This window comes from Sceloporus undulatus, chromosome 5, assembly GCF_019175285.1.
Source record: "Sceloporus undulatus isolate JIND9_A2432 ecotype Alabama chromosome 5, SceUnd_v1.1, whole genome shotgun sequence".
Taxonomy (NCBI): domain Eukaryota; kingdom Metazoa; phylum Chordata; class Lepidosauria; order Squamata; family Phrynosomatidae; genus Sceloporus; species Sceloporus undulatus.
In genome coordinates this window covers 44,544,048-44,566,486 of record NC_056526.1, presented here as the reverse complement: position 1 = coordinate 44,566,486, position 22,439 = coordinate 44,544,048, and the positions used below count along the sequence as shown (strand labels likewise).

The 22,439-nt window shown below is 40.0% G+C and overlaps 2 protein-coding genes across 2 annotated transcripts in view; one reads left to right on the top strand and one right to left on the bottom strand.

Moving 5' to 3' along the window:
- The window catches only part of CCDC38 (coiled-coil domain containing 38), a 26,770-nt gene extending 16,887 nt beyond the window's left edge, over positions 1-9,883 (bottom strand). The window contains 6 exon segments of the mRNA XM_042468606.1: positions 1-123; positions 1,691-1,758; positions 2,610-2,778; positions 5,340-5,428; positions 7,518-7,599; positions 9,862-9,883. Of these exon segments, the coding sequence (XP_042324540.1) occupies positions 1-123; positions 1,691-1,758; positions 2,610-2,778; positions 5,340-5,428; positions 7,518-7,572 (504 nt within the window). The 5' untranslated portion in view covers positions 7,573-7,599; positions 9,862-9,883.
- A 423-nt stretch (positions 9,884-10,306) lies between these two features.
- On the top strand, positions 10,307-21,654 carry AMDHD1 (amidohydrolase domain containing 1). Its single transcript, XM_042468607.1, has 9 exons — positions 10,307-10,653; positions 11,283-11,389; positions 12,233-12,297; positions 15,752-16,029; positions 16,453-16,678; positions 18,491-18,615; positions 19,249-19,342; positions 19,817-19,977; positions 21,173-21,654. The coding sequence occupies exons 1-9, from the start codon at positions 10,517-10,519 to the stop codon at positions 21,276-21,278; spliced, it is 1,299 nt and encodes a 432-aa protein (XP_042324541.1). The 5' UTR covers positions 10,307-10,516; the 3' UTR covers positions 21,279-21,654.
- Positions 21,655-22,439: the final 785 nt, after the last annotated feature.

Below are 22,439 nucleotides of genomic sequence, written 5' to 3'. Positions count from 1 at the left end.
AAACTCCTCAAATGCCAGTGTATCTTCTTCTAGTTTAGTTTCAGCCATTTTGGCCTTTCTTTCTTCCCTTGCTGCCATTTTCTCCATATTTGATATAGAGCGTTGTTTTATTTTAACTGCATACTGAGATGGAGAAAAAACAAAAAACAAAATGTATTGTACTAAATACCCTTCAGATACCATTGTAATTTCAATGACCTGATTATAAGTAAGAGTATGGAAATACAAACTTATTTTTGTTCTCTTTTAAAAATGGGAATGATTCCACTCTCTGTAGTTTTAAGAAGTTAGTTGTTAATCTGGTCTGCTGTTCTGATTTCACCTTCCCCACCACCACCACCACCACCATTTTCCTACTCTTTTTCTATAGTATCATGTGAGCAAAATAGATTTAACAATTTTTAAGGTCACAACTACTTTTCAGCAAACAAAATTTTAATCTAATGAAAGCAGTGAGCTAAAAATCATATTTGCTTTCATAAAATCACATGCCAGTGCATGTTATGTTGACCATCCATGGATAAAGGAGAACAAGCCAAAGCTTGATCTGGACAAGAAAGAGCGTTTGGTGGACTGAGAAGGTGGCAGATCAAGAGAATGATGTAGAACTGTTTTTACATGGGATCAAAGGTGCCATACAGACAGGCCAAAATAATGCTGCTTCGGGTCACTTTGGAGGTATGCTGTTTAAATGATACATGTGTCCTAAGAGTCCGGAAGCTATGCCAAAGCGACGCTCCAGTCCTAAGGAATGGAGTGTGGCTTTGGTAAAGCTTCCGAACTCTTAGGACGCATGCATCATTTAAACAGCATACCTCCAAAGTGACCCGAAGCAACTTTATTTTGGCCTGTCTGTATGGGACCAAAATCTCCATAAAGGAGCAAGTTTAGAGTCTGTGGTGCTCCTGGACTCCTTTTTGTCTGGTGAACCACTGGTAGAGACTATATCCAAGAGTCGCTTATCATAATGTCCAGTTTATATACCAACTATGACTGTATCTGTTGCAGTCAGACCTGGTCTCAGTTACCCAACCATTATTTACTTCCAGACTGTACTATTGAAATTTATTTTGTGTGAGGCTGCCCTTGAATACTGTTGAAGCAGATACAAAATGTGGCCAGATGGATGCTGATGGGGGCTACAAAATTCAATTTTACAGTCAGTTGCTCTGGATGGCAGTTAAGCTTCCAGACCCAGTTCCAAGTGCTGGACTTGATCTTTAAAGCTCTTAGTGGCTTGAGACACAATCATTTGAAAAATATACTTCAAGCTCTGCCTTTGATTCTTCTCCAGTGTCCACTGTTAAGATCATGTTGTAGGTCTAATGCACACTTCATGGGTGGAGAATGTAACCTCTTTTTCCATGTTTTTACTGCTTGCCAAAAAGAATACATGCAGTGTATGTGATATATTAAATTGGGTCATCTTTTAAAGAACAAGCTACACCATGTGATCTGTGCATTTCATACCATTTACATAATATATCTAATATTCCTGTTATGAGAATTTTTGCTGAAAGGCAGCATAGGCATCCCAGCTGAGCCCCCAAAATAAAATTGAAAAAATTAAAATATATCTGGAATGTTTTGATAAGAGTTGAAATATATATTCTATGGTGCTACATGTGGCCTAGATATATTTTGTTTTTATTTATACCCACTTTTAAACTACAAAAACGAAAGCATGTACCTCCAGTAAAAACAGTTCCTTCTGTTCACTGATGTAATCTGTTATAGACTGCTTATCACTTTGACAGCCTTTAAGAAAAATAGAATTATTAGATTTCTCCCCTTATATCTCTGCATTTTGTAGACTATACATTAATTTGTATATTTTGGTAATTTGTAGAATACACATTAAACCATGTGTATTCAAGGAATTATATGATTAGCTTGATAAGGAAAAAGATCTTTTAAATTAATATTTTATAGAGGTAAACTGATTACATTTTTTGGTGAATTTTAAAAAGATGCACTAACTTAGTTACAGACACAGTAACAACAACTGGTGTGATTGACAAACAGTTGGAGATCAGCCAGTAATCAGAGGTTGAAACCAAGGTGTGCAGGAGGTTGACATATAACATTTGCTGTTAGCTACAATTTAATGCCTATTGAAACTGATAAACTACAACTAAATCTGTTGCTCTATCTCACAAAACCACAGAGTCATTGAATGACCAGTGAACAAAAATAAGCAAGCAGTTCTAAAACATGGTTTGTAAGATACATTTGGAAGCTCAACCCATGATGCAGATTCTAAATTAGGGCCGGCACAAACCATGATTTAAAACAGCTCAGATTTTCTTAATTACAGCTCCCAGGATCCCTCCCTGCCAGCGTGGCCCTGACAAATCAGCTGGGAAATTCTGGAAATCAGAGTCAGAAAAGGCGACTTTTCTGTATGTGTTAAAATGTGTAACAATAATTAAATGCTTCTCATAGCTAGAACTGGAACCAAAAGTCATGTTCCTTCATTTAAATTTAACATGGCCAGCATATAACTCCAAAGCTACAAATGAATGATTGGGAATCCTGAACCTCAAAATAAATTATTGGTGAACACAAAGGCATTCAAATTTATGTTTTTTGTAACTCTTTTTACTCACATTTTGCAAAAGCAAGAGCCCAGTTCAGAGCAGGAGTGTCCTTTTCTATATTGCCTTGTGTCTCTCTTTCAATGGCTTCTTCTAGTTTTCTATAAGTCTTTCGAGATCTAGCTCTTGATGAAACTGTAGTCTTTTCAAACACCTTCAGATTCTGTTGAATTGCTCTAATCTGAAATTAAAACTCATCTTCATCATTTAGCTTTGGAGAAATTTACCATAATGTGTTTCCTGATCTCTACTTGGCTTCAAAGGTTAAGCAAGGTATGTGGAAGTAAAGGCCAAACAAAATGAGACACAGTACATCCACGACTTTTTATTGGACTGAATCCCATTTAGTTGTCTTTCTTTTCCTTCTGACAGTCTCTCTAATCACATGAAAATGATACACATAGGTTTGGGGAACCTTGCTGAATGAGGTGAGCTGTGATGTGGAAGAAATATTGGATTCCTCCAAATTACACAGAAATACCCTCTGACAGTCTTTTGTTCACCCAAAGCAGATTCTGTATCCATTCCTTACACTATAAAAGTAGCCAGGAGGAGGGAAAATTGGGTGGGGTTCAGTGGAGTGGGTGAGAACAGCAGTGTCTTAGGCTGCATCTGCACTGCAGAAATAATGCAAGTTAAGACTGCTTTAACTGCCATGGCTCAATGCTATGCAATCCTGGTATTTGCAGTTTGCTGTGGCACTGGAGGCTAAAATATTTTTTAAAAAGCTACAATCCCCAGAATTCCATAGCAATGAGCCACAGCAATTACAGTGCTGTCAAACTGTATTATTTCTTAAGTGCAGATGCAGCCTTACTCTTCCCCAGTACCATTTCTCTGACTGTACTCTTTTGCTTCCAACCCTAACAAAGGACCTAAGAGCTCTATGGCAGGGAGTGATTTTTATTTTAAAACAGAGCAGGAGAAAGAGTAAAGCACCCTCCTCCCTTTAAAGCAGTTTCCTCCCCTTCCAGACCCCATTGGTTTGAAGCTTTGAAGAAGACATCAGGAGACCCAATCAAACAATTTCTAGGTCTGATTAGTATTTTTGGCTTTAGGTTTCCTTAATAAGAATAAACAGATGTGCTCCTCCACACGTAACACTAAACAATGGTGCTTATTACACTAGTCGGTTGTTTTTGGCCGTTCCATTTGAGAACTGATTCTCTTGTACTTGGAAAGGCAGTGGAATGGCAATGCGCTGTTTTCCACCATCACTGCATTTGGGCTTTATTAACATTAGTTCCCATGTTTATTTTCTTGCACCTGAAATCCTGTTTGCTTTACCTCCTGCTCCATGAATTGCATTTTTTTAAAAAAAGGAAACCCATATTTGTGCAATTATACAATTTCACAGTTACAAACTGACACAGAGAAACACTCCACCTCCCTGCCCACATCAGCAAGATGAGCACACACTACATCACTTTCAAAAGCATTTTCTCCTATCGTTTCTTCCACTAACAACACTTGTCCAGTTTTGCTTTTGTATATTACTCTTCGACCTTTTGCATATGTTACCTTTGTTTACTTGTTAAACTCTTCCTGAACACAGTGGTTTCTCTGGACATTTGTCTTTATAATAGGATTACATCAGAATTAAGAGTATTGCACTACTTCCCTATTTTTTTTTAATAATGTAAAAAAAACCTTCCTGGAGAACGGAGAGCAAATGTATGGTGCTTCTTTTGGGAACTCTTGGGAATTCTAGTGTCCCCACAGTCCACAGTCCCCACAGTTTGGGGGTTTCCTGCTGGAGATACCTAGGAAATCCCTGGGAGAGGGGCAATTAAATCACACCCACACTGCCTCCATCATGTTCCAAATATCACGACAAAGGGAAACATAGTGCCTTGTCCTTCTTTACATCTATGACATCTGATCACCCTGTATGCACCACATCCTTCTTCCTTTTCTTGTGATTTGTTGTTGTTAACTGCCCTCCAGTTGATCCCGACTCATAGCAACCCTGTGAGACATCTGCACCACTCTTTATCTACCACAGATAAAAAACACTGTGAATTCAGGCACAAAAGTTCCTTAACAGAGTCCATCTATCTAGCATGCAGTCTTCCTCCCTTTCTACATCCCTCCACCTTTACTAGCATTATTTGAGATTATCACACGAGGGACGTTCCGTCTCTGGTTCATTACTGCCCCGTCCTTCCTGTACGATCGTGGGAAGTTGTTCCGATCCCATAATTAACCTGGCATTAACCCATCATTTAAGTGATATTGGCCGGCATTTTGTATTAATGGCTGTTCGTGTTGATACAACACCACTTTAATGATGGGTCAGTGGCAGTTAATGATGGAATCAGCGCAACAACTGAAAGCTTTTCACACCATCAGTGTAAAGGATAGGATAAGGACAGGAAAGTAATCCTGTCCTTATCCCTTCCCCATGTGATAATCTCCACTGTCATTTCCAGTGAGTCATTCCTTTTTATGATGTGAACAAAGTACCTTGTCATACCAGACTTCTTTTCAGTTTTGCTTAAGCAAAAGCCAAGGCACCACCAAGCCTGGGTTTATTTAAGAAAGATGAAAAATACCCTGATGGAAGTGTGGTAAGCATAGCTGGCTGCAATCCTCGTGATAAACAACAGAGACTCCCCCTTTTTGTTGCAGTGGTGGGGGTGAGGGAGAGGGATGTTGTTCCCGTCTCAAAGGTAATGTGTTTTATTTCCAAATAACAAATCACTCCTCAACATGTTATCTCCAAGCTCTAGAAAAACATACCTTTTCTTTCTCTAAGCATTCTATATCTCTGTAAAGATAGATTTCACTGTCTAAGCATCTGAAGGGGCTCACTGGTTTCTCATCTTTCACTACAGGACATGAAAGATAAATAATATTATTTTTGAAAACCATTTAAGAATATCAGTACACAACCCAAAGAAAAGCAGTTTTATCTTTTCTATACTAACTACTGTCCATGTCAGTAGTACAAGTCTCAATGTGGCAGAAGGCAAGCAAAGAGTATTCTCCCTAGAATGCAATAAGATTGGGGGAAATGTGTGAGGGGACTTCTCATTCGTCATGTAGCAGCAGAAAATCTTGGGACTGCCCTGTCTTCTGCACAGTCACCTCTGGTAATGGTGCTTCAGAGGAATCTTAACACAAATGTGCCAGCATCTTTATATATATAATATATATATATTTTCCCCCATAGTCCTCTGAAATTAGAACAACATCTGTTAAATAAGTATGTCACATTTACATCTATACATATTGTGTTGGAGTATCTAATCTAAGGTCATGCTACTTATAGGAACAATAGATCATAATACATTTCAGGCTAGTGTTTTTAGGCTACAGCTCCTGTGGACCCCAAACCAACATGAATGAAGGCTGTGCATTATGAAGATACAGAAGATTATCAGACTGGGGATGTCCCATCCTTGTGCCGTCCTTCTTGCACGATCACAGGAAAGGACTTGTCTCATCTGGAAAGTGTGGTTGATCACAGTCACATGAAAGGCTTTCAGATTACATCGCGTTTATCCTGTCATCATCCCATCATTGAATGATCTTGGCATTTTTATTAACATGAGTTCGTGTTAATACAATTCCACTTCAATGATAGGATAAGCATGGTGTGTCTGAAATGCTTTCACGCAATCGGGACAGAGATGGGAGAAGGATGGGAGAGCAATCTGCCTCACTCCTGACCCCGTCCCATCCCCAGGCTGATAATCCCCATGATCCAAAACATCTGCCTGATCCTGCTCCAGATGCTTGGAAAGATAGACAAGTCTCTGAGCCCATTATAATTTAGACTCTTCTCATTCTCATGCAGGAACACTTCACCAGGGTTGGAGCTAGTCCATATGCACATAAACACAGAATTCAAACAGCATGCACTGTTTCCCAGCCTGTTTCTATCATCTCCTGCTCATCATCATCCATTTGTATCCTAATTTTCTCTCAGAATTAGAACTTAAGATGGTTTACAATTAAAAGCCTGACAAAATAAAAAGAGGGTTGCTGTCTACAGAAGGACATCAAGGAGGGGTCAATCTGGCCTCGCTGGGAAGGGCGTTCCAGAGTCTGGAGCCAGTGACTGAGAAGACGCTCTCTCACATCCCCATCAACCAAGCTTGCAGCAGTAGTGGGACTGTAAGATGGGCCTCTCCAAATGATCTCAGGGCCTGGGCAGGCTTCTGTAGAGAGTTATAATATGATATATGACACGATAGCCTGGACCTGAGCCATATAGGGCTTTATAGCTCACAACTAGCACTTTGAATTTTGGGCAGAAACAACCTTGCAGCCAGTGGAGCTGTTGCAACAGGGGAGCAGTATGGTACTGATACAGAGAAACCAAAGTCCCTTTGGAGATATCAGAAAAAATGGATTTTTAACTTACGGCCGTGGCACCAGCCAGAAATACCTTTCTAAAGAAGCTGAGCACAGGTATTCAAGTACAGAATCACACAATAAAAGGAACCCATTTTCTTCCTATATTCCCTTCTCCCCTCATTTGGCTTTTGCAATATATAGTTAACAAAAACATTCTATATTTTCATCAGGTTGTTTGTATTTCTGATGGCACAGAGAAATCTGTTATAAAATGATGGAGGTCATGATTTTTAGAAAGAACGAGAAGCATAGAGCACAGTGCTCTAAAACTGACAGAAGTTAGAAGGAAAATTACTGTGCCACTTTTGGGGCCGGTATGGCTCTCATAGACAGTCACAGTCAAGCAAATTTAAATGTATTATTTTTAGCTAGAAGCAATTGCCCCTTCAGTATCTGTAACCAGCTCCAGTTAACATTTGGGCTGCACCTTGTTGAACCAGCTAACATTTCCAAAGACTCTGCAAAGGGACTCCCCCCCGCCCCCCAGTTCCACATTTGGCAGGTCCCTAGCACTTCATAATCCAGGTTACACGGTTGGTTTTAATTTCATGTTACCATTGCTAGATTCTGTTCCTGAACCTGGAGCAGGTGATACAAGAGCTGATTCCATGGTGATCTCTGAAAATGCTCCTTAGATCTAAATAAAACAGAGGGGGGGGGGGGAATCAACACAAAAGAAATTAAAATCATATTCCATTTTTACCCATTTCAGAGTTTGTAACACTGTAACATGAATGAGCTGCACAAGACCCCATAGCATTTAAACATCTAAAGTTTCCATGTTTGCAACAAAAAAATTTGGACCAGTACAAATATTTCTAGATGTTATTATAAACACTACTGTTTGCTTAGGGTTTCCATTGCTGAATGTTAACAGAAAATAACACATGCTCTGACATAACACTTTATCTTCATTGGGCTTAGAAAGATACTTTTACAAAGAGTAAGTATGACAATGGGTAGCTGCCCTCCTTAACTGAGGACCAGTGGAAGAACTATCTGGGTCCCAAACCATCTTCCTAGCACTGTTTCGCTATGAATACCTTTTTGTTGTTGTTGTGTGTCTTCAAGTCATTCCCAACCAATGGGAATGACTTGGCAACCCTAAGGTGAATTTATCATGGCAAAATTTGTTCAGAGAGGATTTGCCATTGCCTTCCTCTAGGGCTATATGATCACCCAGTGGCTTTCTATGGCTGAGCAGATACCTTTACCTTGTCATTATCTTAATTCTTCTTAAATGTAATATCTGAATCTATTATCCTAAGGAAGCATCATTCTATGCAGGTGTGTTATTTCTATGGGAAATAGCACACCTGCCTAGAATGATGCTTCTTTAATCCAACCTGGTGTAGAGCCGGAGTGGGCAAAAACGTAGCCTGTGGGACGTATCCAATTTTAAGTGTGACCCTGAAGCCCTTCAAAGCTCCCAGACTCCCTTTAAAATAAAATATATTTGGGGGGCAGTTGTTGGGTAATTTTTTCTCTCTCTGAAATCTATCCCAACTCCAGCAAAAGCATTGGGCACTTTGCCTCTCAGGGGAGTGTTTTTGTTCTTTGTGGTTTTTCCACATTCACAGCAAATGTTTTTGAGGGTGAGTGTTGAAGGGTCAGGGGTCCTGCTGTGGCCCTAAGTGCGGGGAATGTGGAGGGACAAGTGGGATTGGAGCAGCCATGGCTTTGGATATCCATGGGGAGGGGGATCCTGGAGCCAAAGCCCAGGGGACACCAAGGCCCCCCTTGCAGCCCAACCCCCTCTGCCCCTCTGGACGTGCCCCTCTTAGCCCAGGAGGCCCCAAAGGGCCCAGCCCTGGATTGGGGAGGTTGATGGAGCCAGGGCCCAAGGGCTGACCTGGGCAGTGGAGGGGCTGCTGTGGGGGGGAGCCAGGAGAAGAAGGGCCTGCTTGGCCTGCCAGGACAGAGGGGGAGCCCTTGCCCTGGGGCGAGGGAGGGAAGGAGCAGCCCCAGGAAGGCAGGGAGGCCCGCCGTTGCTCCAGCTGCAACGGAGCCTTCCTCCTCCTCCCCAACAAAGAAGGAAGGCAGGAGGGAGGCGGTTGCTTGGGAGGAGCTCCAGGGCATGCGCGAGGCCCAGAACCCTGCAGCAGTGAAAGGCTGCATCCGCACTGCAGAGCTAATCCGCTATGACACCGCTTTAATTACCCTGGCTCCAGGGTATATGGGCTTCTTTGTACTGCAGGGGGTTGTGCCCACACCAGAGCTCCCCCACCATCCCCCAAATTCCATAGCCATGGCAGCTGAAGCGGATTAGTTCTGCAGTGCAGACTGCAGCCAAGGTGTGGCTGCTCCCTTTCTCCCTTTAATTGCAAGAAGGCTTTGCATGGCCCAGGAAAAGGCAGGGGCCCCTTCCATCTTCTCATCTGTACTACTGGCTGAGAGAGACAGAGTTTGGGGGGGGGGGGTGGGATTATATTGAATTGTAAAGGGGGGGAAATTATATCGAGTTACAAAAAAATTACTATGGCCTGTTACAGACTGCCCAAATAAAGCTGCTTCGGGTCTCTTTGGAGGTATGCTATTTAAATGATGCATGGGTCCTAAGAGTCCGGAGGTCGTGGCAAAGCCACACTCCATTCCTAAGCACTGGAGTGCAGCTTTGGTGCAGTTTCCGGATTCTTAGGATGCATGCATCATTTAAACACCATACCTCCAAAGAGACCCAAAGCAGCTTTATTTGGGCAGTCTGTAACAGGCCATTGAGTTACAAAGGAAAAAATTATTTTGCGTTACAAAAAAATTTCATTGTTACAAAAAAATTACATGGCATTACAAAGAAAAAAGTTACATTGGTTTACAAAAATTACACAGAGTTACAAATTACATTGAGTTGCAAAGTTACTTGGGGATAGAAGAACATCCGGAATCCACAAAACAGTGATACCTTGATGGGGCCAAACAAATGTTTAAAAAAGTAAGCTTTTGAAGCTTCACTGGCTTCTTCCTCAGGAAAACATGTTAAAAATCATACAGGAGAATGTCTAATATAAAACATATATGATATACATACCAGAAACAATCCAGTCTGACACCACTTGAACTGTCATGGCTCAATGCTGTGGAATTGTAGTTCTGCGAGACATTAGTCTTCTCTGGCAGAGAGCTCTGGGGCCACAATAAACTACAGTCCCTAGCATCCCATAGCACTGAGCCATGGCAGTTCAAGTGGTGCCAACCTGGATTATTTCTGCAGTGCGGATGCAACTGCAGAGGTGTCCAAAAAGTTAGTGTTTCTCCAAGGTCTGTATCAAAGTTCCCACTGTCAGTTTCAAAATCGTACAGTCTGCTTCTCCAGCTACACAACCTTTCATCCAGTCCTTTTCTGGGCAGTTGAGCCTGGCCCCCAGGGATTAGGAAATGTGTGTCTGTGTTTGTCCTGTGTGAATGCAGCCACCTAAAGACAAACAAAAGAAGGCATCTAGAGGGAAGACAAGCAGACAGAGGCTGACCAGGAAAACTCTGAGCTTCTCTCCTCTAAAGCTCCCCTGAAGTCTTCCTTTGCTTAACTCATCAGTTCCACATTTGGAGAAAGCGACAAGATGCCTGGTGAATACAAGCTCTTGCTTGAAGGGGCCAAAGAGCTGGTGCTTGTCTGCACCCAAGGCCAGAAGTATCTCCTGGAGGCTGGCATGAAACAGCTGGAGGTGCTGGAAAATGCCAGTGTGGTGGTTGGCAAGTAAGTGGCTCTCACTGGCTGCCCACTCTGGGGAAGGAGGGATATAGAAATAATAAAAGTCCCATCTCTAGTTTACTCACAGGACAGAGGGGGAAGAGTTTTGCTATGGAGTTATTCATCCAGTTTATAAGCAGCTTTCATTTATGTTCGGTCAAGGCACACTCTCAGCCTCAGGGGAAAGCAATGGCAAACCTCCTCTGAACAAATCTTGCCAAGAAAACAAAAGAATGAAAGTTCATTTTATTCAAAAAAAGTGGTTGGCTGGTTAAAAACCAGGGAGTACATTTTTTAAAATTAATTCTCTTGTAAATAATGGATTTGTTAGGCCAATACTGTTGTTTCATTTCAGATAAATGACAGTTGGGTCTAAACTCCCTGAAACCATAGAGGCTCAAGTTAGTCCTCCCAATGATTTCAGTGGGTTTATGGGGCTAAAACGATTCAGCTCAATGCATTTCATTTTCTTTTCTCATTGATGTCTCGAACATTGCTAAATCCTTTGTTTAGCTGATCAGTTCTACTGCAATTTATGAGACAAGCAAGACAGAGGCTTAGGATCAGAATAGGAAAAACTGAATTTCTGTCTCTCTTGTTTGCAAGTAACATGAGAATCATTTGTTTGCTTGCAGAGATGGCTGTATAAAGGCGGCTGGTGAAGCAGGTGCCATTCGCCAGCAGTTTTCTGGAGCGTCGTTTGAAAAAATTATTGATTGTTCAGGAAAGTGCATTTTACCAGGTCGGTGTATCCTTCAGGCTTTATTGCAGCAAACAGAGATTTGCTTCTTCAGTTGGTCAAAGATATTCTGTATTATTTTCCTTCAGAATGAAAATTAACGCCTCTCTCTAGGCTAGAATCACAGGGGACCACAAGGGTCATCCAGTCTAACCCCTGCCATGCAGGAACACAACATTAAAGCACTCTGCAAAGCTAGCCATCTGACCACTGTTTCAAAATCTCCAAGAAAGGTTGGAGCAGCAATGGAGTTCTAAGATGGGCTCAAGGGAGTTTCTGGGGGAAAGATGTGTCAGTTAACTTTGATTCTGTGTACCTAGTATTTCCGACTGCTGTATTTATGTTCCAGTCCTATAATCCCCGATCAATCATGTGATCAATGATGAGCAGTGTTCCACAAGGCAGAGGTGAAAGAGTTGGGTATGTTTAGAAAAGAGATCCCACCTCAATGGTAGGAAGAACTTCCTGACAGTAAGAGCTGTTTGACAGTGGAACACACTCCCTCAGAAGTGGTGGAGTCTCCTTCTTTGGAGGTTTTTAAACAGTGGTTGGATGGTCATCTATTGGAGGTGCTTTGATTGTGTATTCCTGCATAGTGGGGGTGGGGGTGGACTTGATGGCCCTTGAAGGAAACATCTTCACATCCACCCCAGCAACTTGTTTATTTGCATGAATATACATAATTCTACACATGAACTTGGAGGATCTATTTAATCCCTTCTGACAAAAACGTTGACTTCAAAAGTTTGTTAATGTATTCCCTAATGTTAGGAAATAAAATTGAAATATCCAGATTGAAATTGAAATACATTATACCTTGTATTTTTATATTTTATTTTAAATTAGGTCTGATAGATGCACACACACATCCTGTATGGGCTGGTGACAGGGTTCATGAATTTGCAATGAAGGTAAACTTGCACAACTATTAACTATATCTGTTTTAACAGTTTGCAAAAGGATCTTTGTCCCCCTAATGACCATCCTTAAAGGTGAACTTGTCCTCCCATCACCACACCTCCAGGTTTTGCATTTCTGTTACTGTTCACTACCTTCACTCACTTATGAATATAACTATCTGTCCAGAAGCTTTTCATTTCATGCAGCTGATAAAGTAGACCCAGTTTATAAAACTTTGTTACAAACCTCTTTCTCTAAATTAATCTCAAAGGTGCTAAAAAAATCCCTTGACATGCTGAGATAGACTAATATGGCTTGTCTTTGGATTTTTTTAACTATTGTAAGCTACTCTGGCCTGTTACAGACTGCCAAAATAAAGCTGCTTCGGGTCTCTTTGGAGGTATGCTGTTTAAATGATGCATGCATCCTAAGAATCCGGAAGCTGCACCAAAGCTGCACTCCAGTGCTTAGAAATGGAGTGTGGCTTTGGCGCAACCTCCGGACTCTTAGGACCCAGGCATCATTTAAATAGCATACCTCCAAAGAGACCCGAAGCAGCTTTAGTTTGGCAGTCTGTAACAGGCCTCTGAGTCCCAAACTGGGGGAAAGGTGGGATAGAAATAATAATAGTAATAACTAAGAATAATTGCTGCAGTTCTGATTCTTGATCTGGCCCAGGTTTGTTGGAATCCCTGCTTGGTGTAGGTAATCCTTGCTATGTCCCTATTCCTGTTTTTGGAAACTTGAGTTCATTGTTAGCAATTAAATTGTCATTCACCTGTGTTGCATAGTGTAGATAGTCCACCTTAGGTTTTGTATTGTGCATCTGGGAAGGCTAGAATAGTTGGCATGTGCCTTGGAGAGGGAGGGAATTACAGAACAGTAAGGACTGCATCTTATGTGTATCTGAGGAGCTTGTAATCTTACTTCTAAGAACTCAGGCTGCCAAACACAACAGGTGTGTTGGGCAAGCATATGATCCAACTGTCCTGGTTTGGCAAGGACAGTCTCAATTAATCCCATGTTGCCCCACTTTTCGGATGCTTTTTAAAATGCCCGTTTATATCTGCTTCTTTCCCTTTCTCCCTTTGTCCTCAGCTTACTGCAATTGCTGCAAACTGAGTTCAGATTGCAAAAGTAGTTTGCCTTCAGTTAACTCAGCAGTGAAGAGAGAAGAGGGTGCAGACGTTTCTCCTTCCCAATAGGCTCAGGCAAAAGCGAATTACCATACCCTTTCCTAGCTTACATATATGATCTTTGCCATTAATAATTTCCATTATCTTACTTGACTACAAGTGTCCTGGTTTTCATATGTCAAATGTTGGAGGGTATGTGAAAGTATGTATGTGGTAGGATAGTGCATAAAGAGAAAGGAAGAGAATGAAGAGAACCTGAAAGAGATGAAGCCTCAGTTCCCTTGAAGATCTGGAAGTCTTGAGGTATTCCAGGCCAGGAAAAAAAACCCTATCAGAGGCGGTAGCAGATGTTAACTATACTTAACTGAGATTTTATGTTGGAGCTATAGTTTTTTGTGTGTATCTATGTTTTGGTTGATTTCCTTGCCTTGGAAGAATTGTCATCCCATGTAAGCCTTTTACCATCTCTGTAAACAGCCCTGTTGAAGAGGGGACTGGTTTTTGCTGAAGTCCTCCCAAAAGGAGTACAAATAGAAGGGGTGTCCTGAGTCCAAATGACTGGAGGAAAAATTGGAGGAAACATTAAATTAGTTTATTTTTAAAAAAATAAGAATAGGTTTTATTAAAGCTTAACTGGAATCAAAATTCAGCCCCAAAATCTGTTTTAGATTCTAAGTCTCATAAGAAATAGAATCTCTGAGCATGTGAGAACATTCCCTAAAGTAATCACAGTGCTCTCACATTTGTGTTGATGAAACAGTGCTCCTGTCTTCACTTCTGTTCATCAATTTAGAAATTAATTGATGGTTCTCATAGCAATATATATCATGTCCATTCCACAAGATGACTCATGTTCAAGGCTTCAAGCTTTGGTGTGGTCCCACAGTGAACTTAGTACACTGACAAGCTGCACATGAATGTATTTCTTTATCCTTAAACCATAAAAGTACTTTGCATATTTTCATGTATGTGCACTGAAATAACTAAACAGGCATATGCCTCACAGATTATCGGATTTGCTATAAAGTGAACCATGCAAGTTCAGGTATTCTGATTTCCTAATGTATGAATACATATCTGGTAGCACTTTCTTATGTGGTAAATTGTCATTTCACTTGTTCTATTTTTCTCATTTTGGGGGCGAACACCATATTGCACTATATTTTTCTCATTTTGGGGGCCAACACTATACTGCCTGTAATTGTACTGCAAGTGGATGTGATGCTCAAGAGAAAGGAGTTTACCCCACAGAAGGAAACAAAGAGAACATCAGGCTTAAATGCTTTTCTTACTGACTCCCCCTCGTCTCACATGTACACCAGTGTTTAATCTGGACTCAGGTTTACCTAACAAACATATCAGAGGGGGCTACTGGGTTCCATGTCAGAGTGGTAGTCAATGCATGCCAGGTTTGGGCTAATTTTGAAAGAGTTTGACCTATTTAGCACCTTGGAGAATGCCCGGATTAAAGCCTGGAGTGGATTTATTGCCCGTCTCACATGGGACCCATCAGTCACCACTGGTCTGGCCATATACTTGGTTGTTAAAAGCAACTGGGGTGAGTTAGAAAAAGATGCTGACAGGGCAAAGGTTTAACACTACATTCATCCCAGTTCATTGCCCTTGCATCAAACAAGGGTCCTAGTTTCTAGAACTCCTTCTCAGAGAGATTAGACTGGAAACTTTCTTACTGTCTTTTCAGAGGCAGGGGAAGTTCTTGTTAGACCAGACAGAGAAATCACTAGGAGGGTGCAGGGAATGTGGGATGCACCAGATAATACCTTAAGGAGGGGTGACACCAGTGCTCTCCAAACAATTATCTTTTGGCAGCAATGGGCCATGGCATTCACCTGCATCCCTTTAAAATGCTGAAGAGTTGGTGTGAGTGACATGAGGCTCAGTGCGGGGAGAAAAGAGAGGCCCTTTCAAATAATTAAAATTTAATTTTTCCCATTTTTTTTACATTTTTTTTCTTCTAAAAGCTTCTTTTTTTAAAAAAAAAATCACGTCTTATCAAATTTTCACTTTTACCACATGAAACTATGCATATGTAAATACATTTAGGTGGTGTGTATGATATTGTAATTTAAAGATATAATTTTAATTTTTCGAGTTGTTTATCTAACAGCTATTACCATTACATTCTGTGATATACAGGAATTACAATCTGTGAGCAACATTAGTAAGACTGCATGGTGTGGCATGGGAGGACATCAATGGGATGTTTGTGTGTCACACCATGAATTACTGGGGCTTCACTCATTACAGCTATTCTGTGATGCATAGTTTTCTCAATGGCAGGTGTCTGAATAGCTTGTTCTTCTTTAAGTTGGCAGGAATTTCCTATATGGAGATTCATCAAGTAGGAGGGGGAATACATTTCACTGTGAGGCATACTCAGCAAGCCCCCGAAGATGAGCTCTTCCAGAGTTTCAAACAGCGACTCCTGCGCATGCTCAGAGCTGGCACTACTTTGGTTGAATGCAAAAGTGGATATGGCTTAAACCTTGAAACGGAAATCAAGATGCTCAGAGTGATTGAGCGAGCCAAGCAGGAGCTGGACATTGGTATTTCTTCTACTTACTGTGGAGCCCATTCTGTTCCCAAGTAATTGTCATTTTAAATTTGGTGGTGTCTATAACACATTTATATCTTTAGTTTGCATATAAGAATTGTTTGGGTCACTCGGCTGATCTGTTTGATATTAACACACACACAAAAAGGGGGGAGGAATAAAAGCCCAGAAAATGTATTGTTTGAACTCCAATGCCATTGGTAGCTGGGGGATTCTTGGAATTGTAGTCTTCTGATTCAGATCAATTTTTCCAGACCCTGGAAATGTTTCCTCTGAATCAGAATGCTGTTCCTGTACAAATTCCACATTGAAAAAGATAATTTCTTTTATTACGGACTATTTAAAACTGCTCTCATAATCAAGGTGAAAACCAGTTTCAGTATTTCAGCTATTTTTCTCTTACATGTATCTGATTATTGTGCATAGGAGTTAAGTCACAATTTCCATTTTAATAGGGGCAAAACTGCCACCGAAGCTGCTGATGACATTATCAACTTCCACCTTCCTAAACTGAAGGAACTTGACCTTAATGGTGAAATACATATTGACAATATTGATGTTTTCTGTGAGAAGGGTGTCTTTGATCTGAATTCCACCAGAAGAATCCTTCAGGCTGGGAGAGATATGGGATTACAGATTAACTTCCATGGAGATGAACTGCATCCAATGAAAAGTGCTGAGGTATTTCTTAAAAGGCAAAAAAGAAAAAGAAAAAAGGCACACATATTAATTAAGGTAATTTTCAGGCAAATGTGTACTGGAAAGCACAATGTTCAATTTGGTGAAGAGAAGACTGAAGGGCGACATGATCACACTCTTTACATACCTCAAGGGCTGTCATAAAGTGGAAGGTGCAGGTTTGTTCTCTGCTGCTTCAAAGAATAGGACTAGGTCTAATGGTTTTAAGTTACAGGAGGATAGATTTCAAATAAACTTCAGAAGTGGTTGTGAGAGTGGTTCGGCAATGGAAGCAATTGTTTGGTGTGGTGGTGGGGTCTCCTTCTCTGGATGCCTTCAGAAAGAAGATGGACAATTATGTGGGTGGGATGATTTAGCTGGAGAGCCTTTATTGAGCAGGGTGTTGGATTTGGTGACCTTTAGGGCCTCCTCCAGTTCTATGATTCTAAAGTAAGCTACAAGAAAAGGTAGCAGATAATACAAAAGGTAGATGAATTCAAAAGCTCAGAGCCTGGAAAATTACTTGTACGAGTTATAATTATAAGTATCCCCCAGCCTCCATAGTCACTGATAATTCTGGCTACGAAATTCTAGGAGCTGTAGTCCAAAAATATGTTTTCCATACTCTGGGAAAGCTGTAATTTCTGACCTTTGCTGATTGCATTTTGCTTTCCATTCAGACATTGACTTTGCTTATCTTTTTTGTTGTATGGCAAAATAAAAATATTGACTAGCACCAGTAGTGCTCATATCTTAATTATTACTGCTTCTTTCTCATTACTTCAAAGGATGCAGATTGTTTCACCAGCGGGTAATGCTGTGTATTACAAATCTTAATTTCTGTAGTATTTTTCAGTGCATAATCACAATTGAACTGTGATTCCAAAGGAGTGCTGGCAAAGTCTCAAGCATATCCCCCCCCCCCACTTTAATGCATCATTATTAGAATATTAGAAAAACTTATTTTCTTTTGTTAAGTGAAGTTATCTGTGTTGTCTACATGACAAACAAGAAAGGCTTCTATCCAACTCCTGGTCATGTAGGAAAAGGAGAGATCCAAAGGTGTCTCAATCTAGGAAGAGACTACGTTCATCAACATTTTACTGAAATCTCAACTGTGATTAAACCATAGTTTAAAGTAAGACACAAATGTGGTCAGTACATTTTTAAAACCAAAGTTAGCACACCTGCTATAACACATTGTTTTCCAGTTCTATGGTCACCTGTTATTTGTATAGTTTTGAATACATTTTTCCAAACAGTAGCATTTTTCCCAACCAGAAGGCATGCTGTAGGGCAAATTGTTTTTTGAAACAGGAGGAATTAATAAACAGTTTGTGATATGGCTGTAGGGTGGGTGGGGTGGATCAGAGTCCCATTGAACAAAATAAAAAAAGAGAATCCTGTGTGGCATGATTGCTAGGTTCTCAATAACTATGTGTTCAGCATTAAACATAGCAATACTCAAATGCTGCACAAAACCCTGTTCTAGCATCACCTGAGGAAATACAGAAGGCTTATAAATTCTTTCCATTTTAAAAAAGAAAGCCAGACTAGATGCCAAGGACTATGATGTGATAAAGTTCCCTTTCGGCCTAAAATGCCCAAGAATCCCCCAGCCATGCTGAATGAAGGATTCTTTGAAGTTTACTCCAAAAAAGAAAAAAAAACCTACCAAACTCTGTTTAAAGTGACCAAATCCTAAAGACCTTTGAAAGAAACAAAATGCTTGCAAGTCACTTTGCCCTTTAAGAACATTCTCTCTATTGTCTGCTCATAACTTTTAATTCAAACCTTGCTTTGCTCTCTATTTAGCTTGGAGCTGAACTGGGCGCTAGAGCTATAAGTCACCTAGAAGAAATTAGTGATGAAGGTATTACTGCAATGGCCCAAGAAAAGTGCACAGCAGTCTTATTACCAACCACTGCCTATATTCTGAGGTAATTCTAAAATGTATTAAAGTTTATTGTTACTTTCTGTTGTTTACACTGGGGGAAATATAATGTATTTGGGGAAAACACATATTATATTTTGAGGGCCTTGATGCTGCTCCTCCACCCTATTAATGAGACTGTTCTTGACTGAATGTAAGCTTGGACATGATATCATTGCATTGCTTTCAGTTAGATTTAGCTGTGGCTAAGCTTTACTGAAGTGTGCTTCTATTAGGTCATCCAGTCTGAATTTTATTCCCCTTTTTTTCTGATTTCTGGTAGATTTAGAATGTTTAACTTAAAATCTGTGCAGCAACCCTGTTCACACATAGCTGAGAGTAAGTCCAATTGAAGATAGTCATGCTTTCACAATTTACCATGGCATATAAATCAGTTTTAAAAGCTGTTTTCTAGTCCTGAAATTTCCAGAGAAACATTTGTCATTATTAAATGCATGCAAATAAAATGTACTTGTTACACAGGATCTGCACAGATCCTATAACCAGTACATCATGTAGGTGAAACAGAAAAAAATACCTTTTTTTCCAGTATTAGAATTTCATCTTTATTCTGTCTTTGTGAGATGACTCAATGCTTCTTATGCTCCAGTTTAAATAGCAATTGGTCTTTTCTTTTTAGATTAAAACAACCTCAAGCTAGAAAAATGTTAGAAGAAGGAGTGATTGTTGCTCTCGGCAGTGATTTTAACCCCAACGCTTATTGCTGTTCAATGGTAAGACATTTCTTTTGTGAAAATTATCTGACACAAAACAGTTATTCAGTTTACAATTGTAATGTTCTGTAAAGCTGGGATATAGGCTACTTGAATATTGCTTCCTTAGGAACTGACAATGATCCCATTTCATTTTATGTACTAGTATACAACATCAGTTCATTTATGCATTGCTTTTAATTTACCTATGCATAGTTGTGCTTGAAAAGCCATTGTATCCCAGTAGTCATGTAGTGATCTCTTTGGAGCAGATGCTTCCCAAAGATAATATTGCCTTCTGATGGTTGAAGTCAACATAGTTTAACTTTGATGTTGTTCAAGGAAGTACTTAAATCCACATTGTCTGAAACTAACTCCGGTCAGCAATGTGCTGGAAGACCTCTAAGAGGTCCCAAAATGTAAGAGATGACTGATGCATTGTTGTTTTATTCACCATGTAGTTAAGTTCAGGTATTACTTTCTCACTTTTATTAGCCTATGGTAATGCACTTAGCCTGCATAAACATGAAGATGTCCATGAAAGAAGCTTTAGCTGCTGCTACTATCAATGCAGCTTATGCTCTTGGAAAATCACATTCACATGGCTCCATAGAAGTTGGCAAACAAGGAGATCTCCTCATCATTAACTCACCCAAGTAAGTATGTAAAGGCCTAAGATGTGATGTTTTTAAAGAAAATTTAAAAATAATATACATATACGTATATTTAAAAAATCATTTAAAAAGCCCCTCTCCTTTTTCTTCTCACCGAGCCTCACCCCACTTGCACCATCTCTGATGAATGTTCAGATTCAAAACATGAAGACATATGAGCAATTCTTGTGTCCTAAACACTGTTGCACATGTTACCATAGGTAGATCAGATAGATAGATCAAATATCTCAAGGAATGATGTGTCAGTGTCTAGCCAACATGTTCTAGATAACCCTTTTCATGGATACCTGAATAGTGCAGCCATGCCTGTTGATATGTTTTAGCTATAGCTGTAGAGATAACTTGAATCAGATGATATGACATTTTTTCTTCTTGATAACCAGTCTACACCTGCTTTATAAGGCTACCAATGCTTGAAATTAAAATTCTGATGTTAAATGCAAACTGGTCAAAATAGCGCTGGGGAGGGGGAGCTAAAGCTACAAGTACAGGCAAACAATTGCCATTATTTACAGTTGGCCCTCCTTATCCATGGATTTTTTTATCTATAGATTCAGGCATCCAATGATTGAAAATATTAAAAAATATATAAATTCTAAATAGCAAACCTTGATTTTCCATTTATATCAGGGACACCATTTTGCTATGCCATTATATTTAATGGGACTTGAGCATCCACAGATTTTGTTATCCACGGGTGGTCCTGGAACCAAACTTTATTTCCAGAAGAAACTCCCAAGGCTAATCTTCACTTTTCTAGACAAATTATCTCAAATGGTTATGTAGAATGGGACATAATATTGAATTCCTCCATGTGAACTTTTGGAAAGCTTAGGGTGCCAATGAAAGGTTTTCTGTGTCTGTCCTTTTCCTTGAAACACTCAGTTTTCAATGTTCAGTGTGTGAGTCAGTGTAGTACAGCAGTTTGAGTGTTGGACTAGGATTCCAAGAAACCAGGGTTCAAAACCAGAACTCCAAGAAACCAGCCCTCAAGTAACAATAAAGAGTAGTTATGTGTGTTTAAATAAATGGGACAGCTTTAAACATGTCATCCCCACTTGCATTCTTTGTAACTTTGCTGATAGTGTAACCTGACTCTTCAACTACTTTATCAGTGTACAAAAAGATGTTTGTAAATATATGGTTACTTTTGTTTTATCTTTTAAAATCTCTTTAGATGGGAACATGTCATCTACCAGTTTGGCGGTCATCAAGAACTGATTGAATATGTAATTGTAAAAGGAAACATTGTCTATAAAAATGACAGCATTTTGGACTTCTAGGTACATCCTGTAAGGCTCAGTATAACCATTGCCAGAAACGCTGAAGGATACACAGACTAATAATTATCAGGATCCCACATCTATACAAAAGCTGTTTATCATATCACACAATATGTGCTTATTGTAGATAAGGCTCTAGGATTTTCCTAGTTTTGATCTGCCTTCTTCTTGTTCTTTTTTATATGAGAAAAACTAAGACAATATTACCTTTAATCATCTTCCTCATACTTTCAAAGTGAACTGTGAAATCAACCTGTATCTGTATTTTAAAAATGGATTTAGTTTTGTATTACTGAAGGTGATTATTTATATCCTCTTTAACACAGAAAGGAATGAATTGCTGTATTAAAAATATTAAAAATTATTGTAGAAAATTCTCACATGCTTCAGAATTTTGTGTAGCTGAACATCACCATTCAGCTTTGTGCTGCATGGGGATGGATACACTAGTCAAGATTCAAAGGACTGCAGAAGTACTTCCATGGACATAAAGCATGTGCCTAAGGATTCAAGTGGGTCACCTCAAGGGCAGCTAACAACAACGAGGATTCAAGCACACATTTACTTTGAATAAAAGTCCTCAGCCCACCATGTGGCAAAATCAGTGAAGGGACTTCTTAATTTTTATCCAAGCAGGGGGAACTTTTTTAATGTGAGAAATGAATTCAGTTTCAGGTACATTTTCCAAGGCAGCAGTAAGTGGACCAAAAGGGTGAAGCCAAATATACCAGTATATTGTACCTTAAAGTGCTTACTGGCAGGCGTTTCAATCTGACATAGAGCCAGCAAATGGTGGTGTCATGGGCTGTCTCATCTGGGGAAGTCCAGCAGTCTGGATTGGGACCCACCTTTCTGGCTGATGCTCAAGGTCTTTAGCAGGAGGACCCAGGGATGAAATAAGAAGAGCCTCCCCTGTGTTTTCATTATTAAGAAATTAGCGAAGAATTCAGCCAATTCAGTTTTTAGCCAGTAATGCCGATACAGTGATGTTTAGCAGTAGGTGCCCTGGCTCTGTGGGTAGTTTTTTCTCTTTGTTTTGGTTCCTCCTGATGGCACTCCATGATCAGGCTGTGGCTAGAGGAATGAATTCATTTGAAGACCTAAACAGTGCAGGTAAAGTCCATACTGTGGTACCTCCCTGTGTTCCTTTTGTGCCTTACC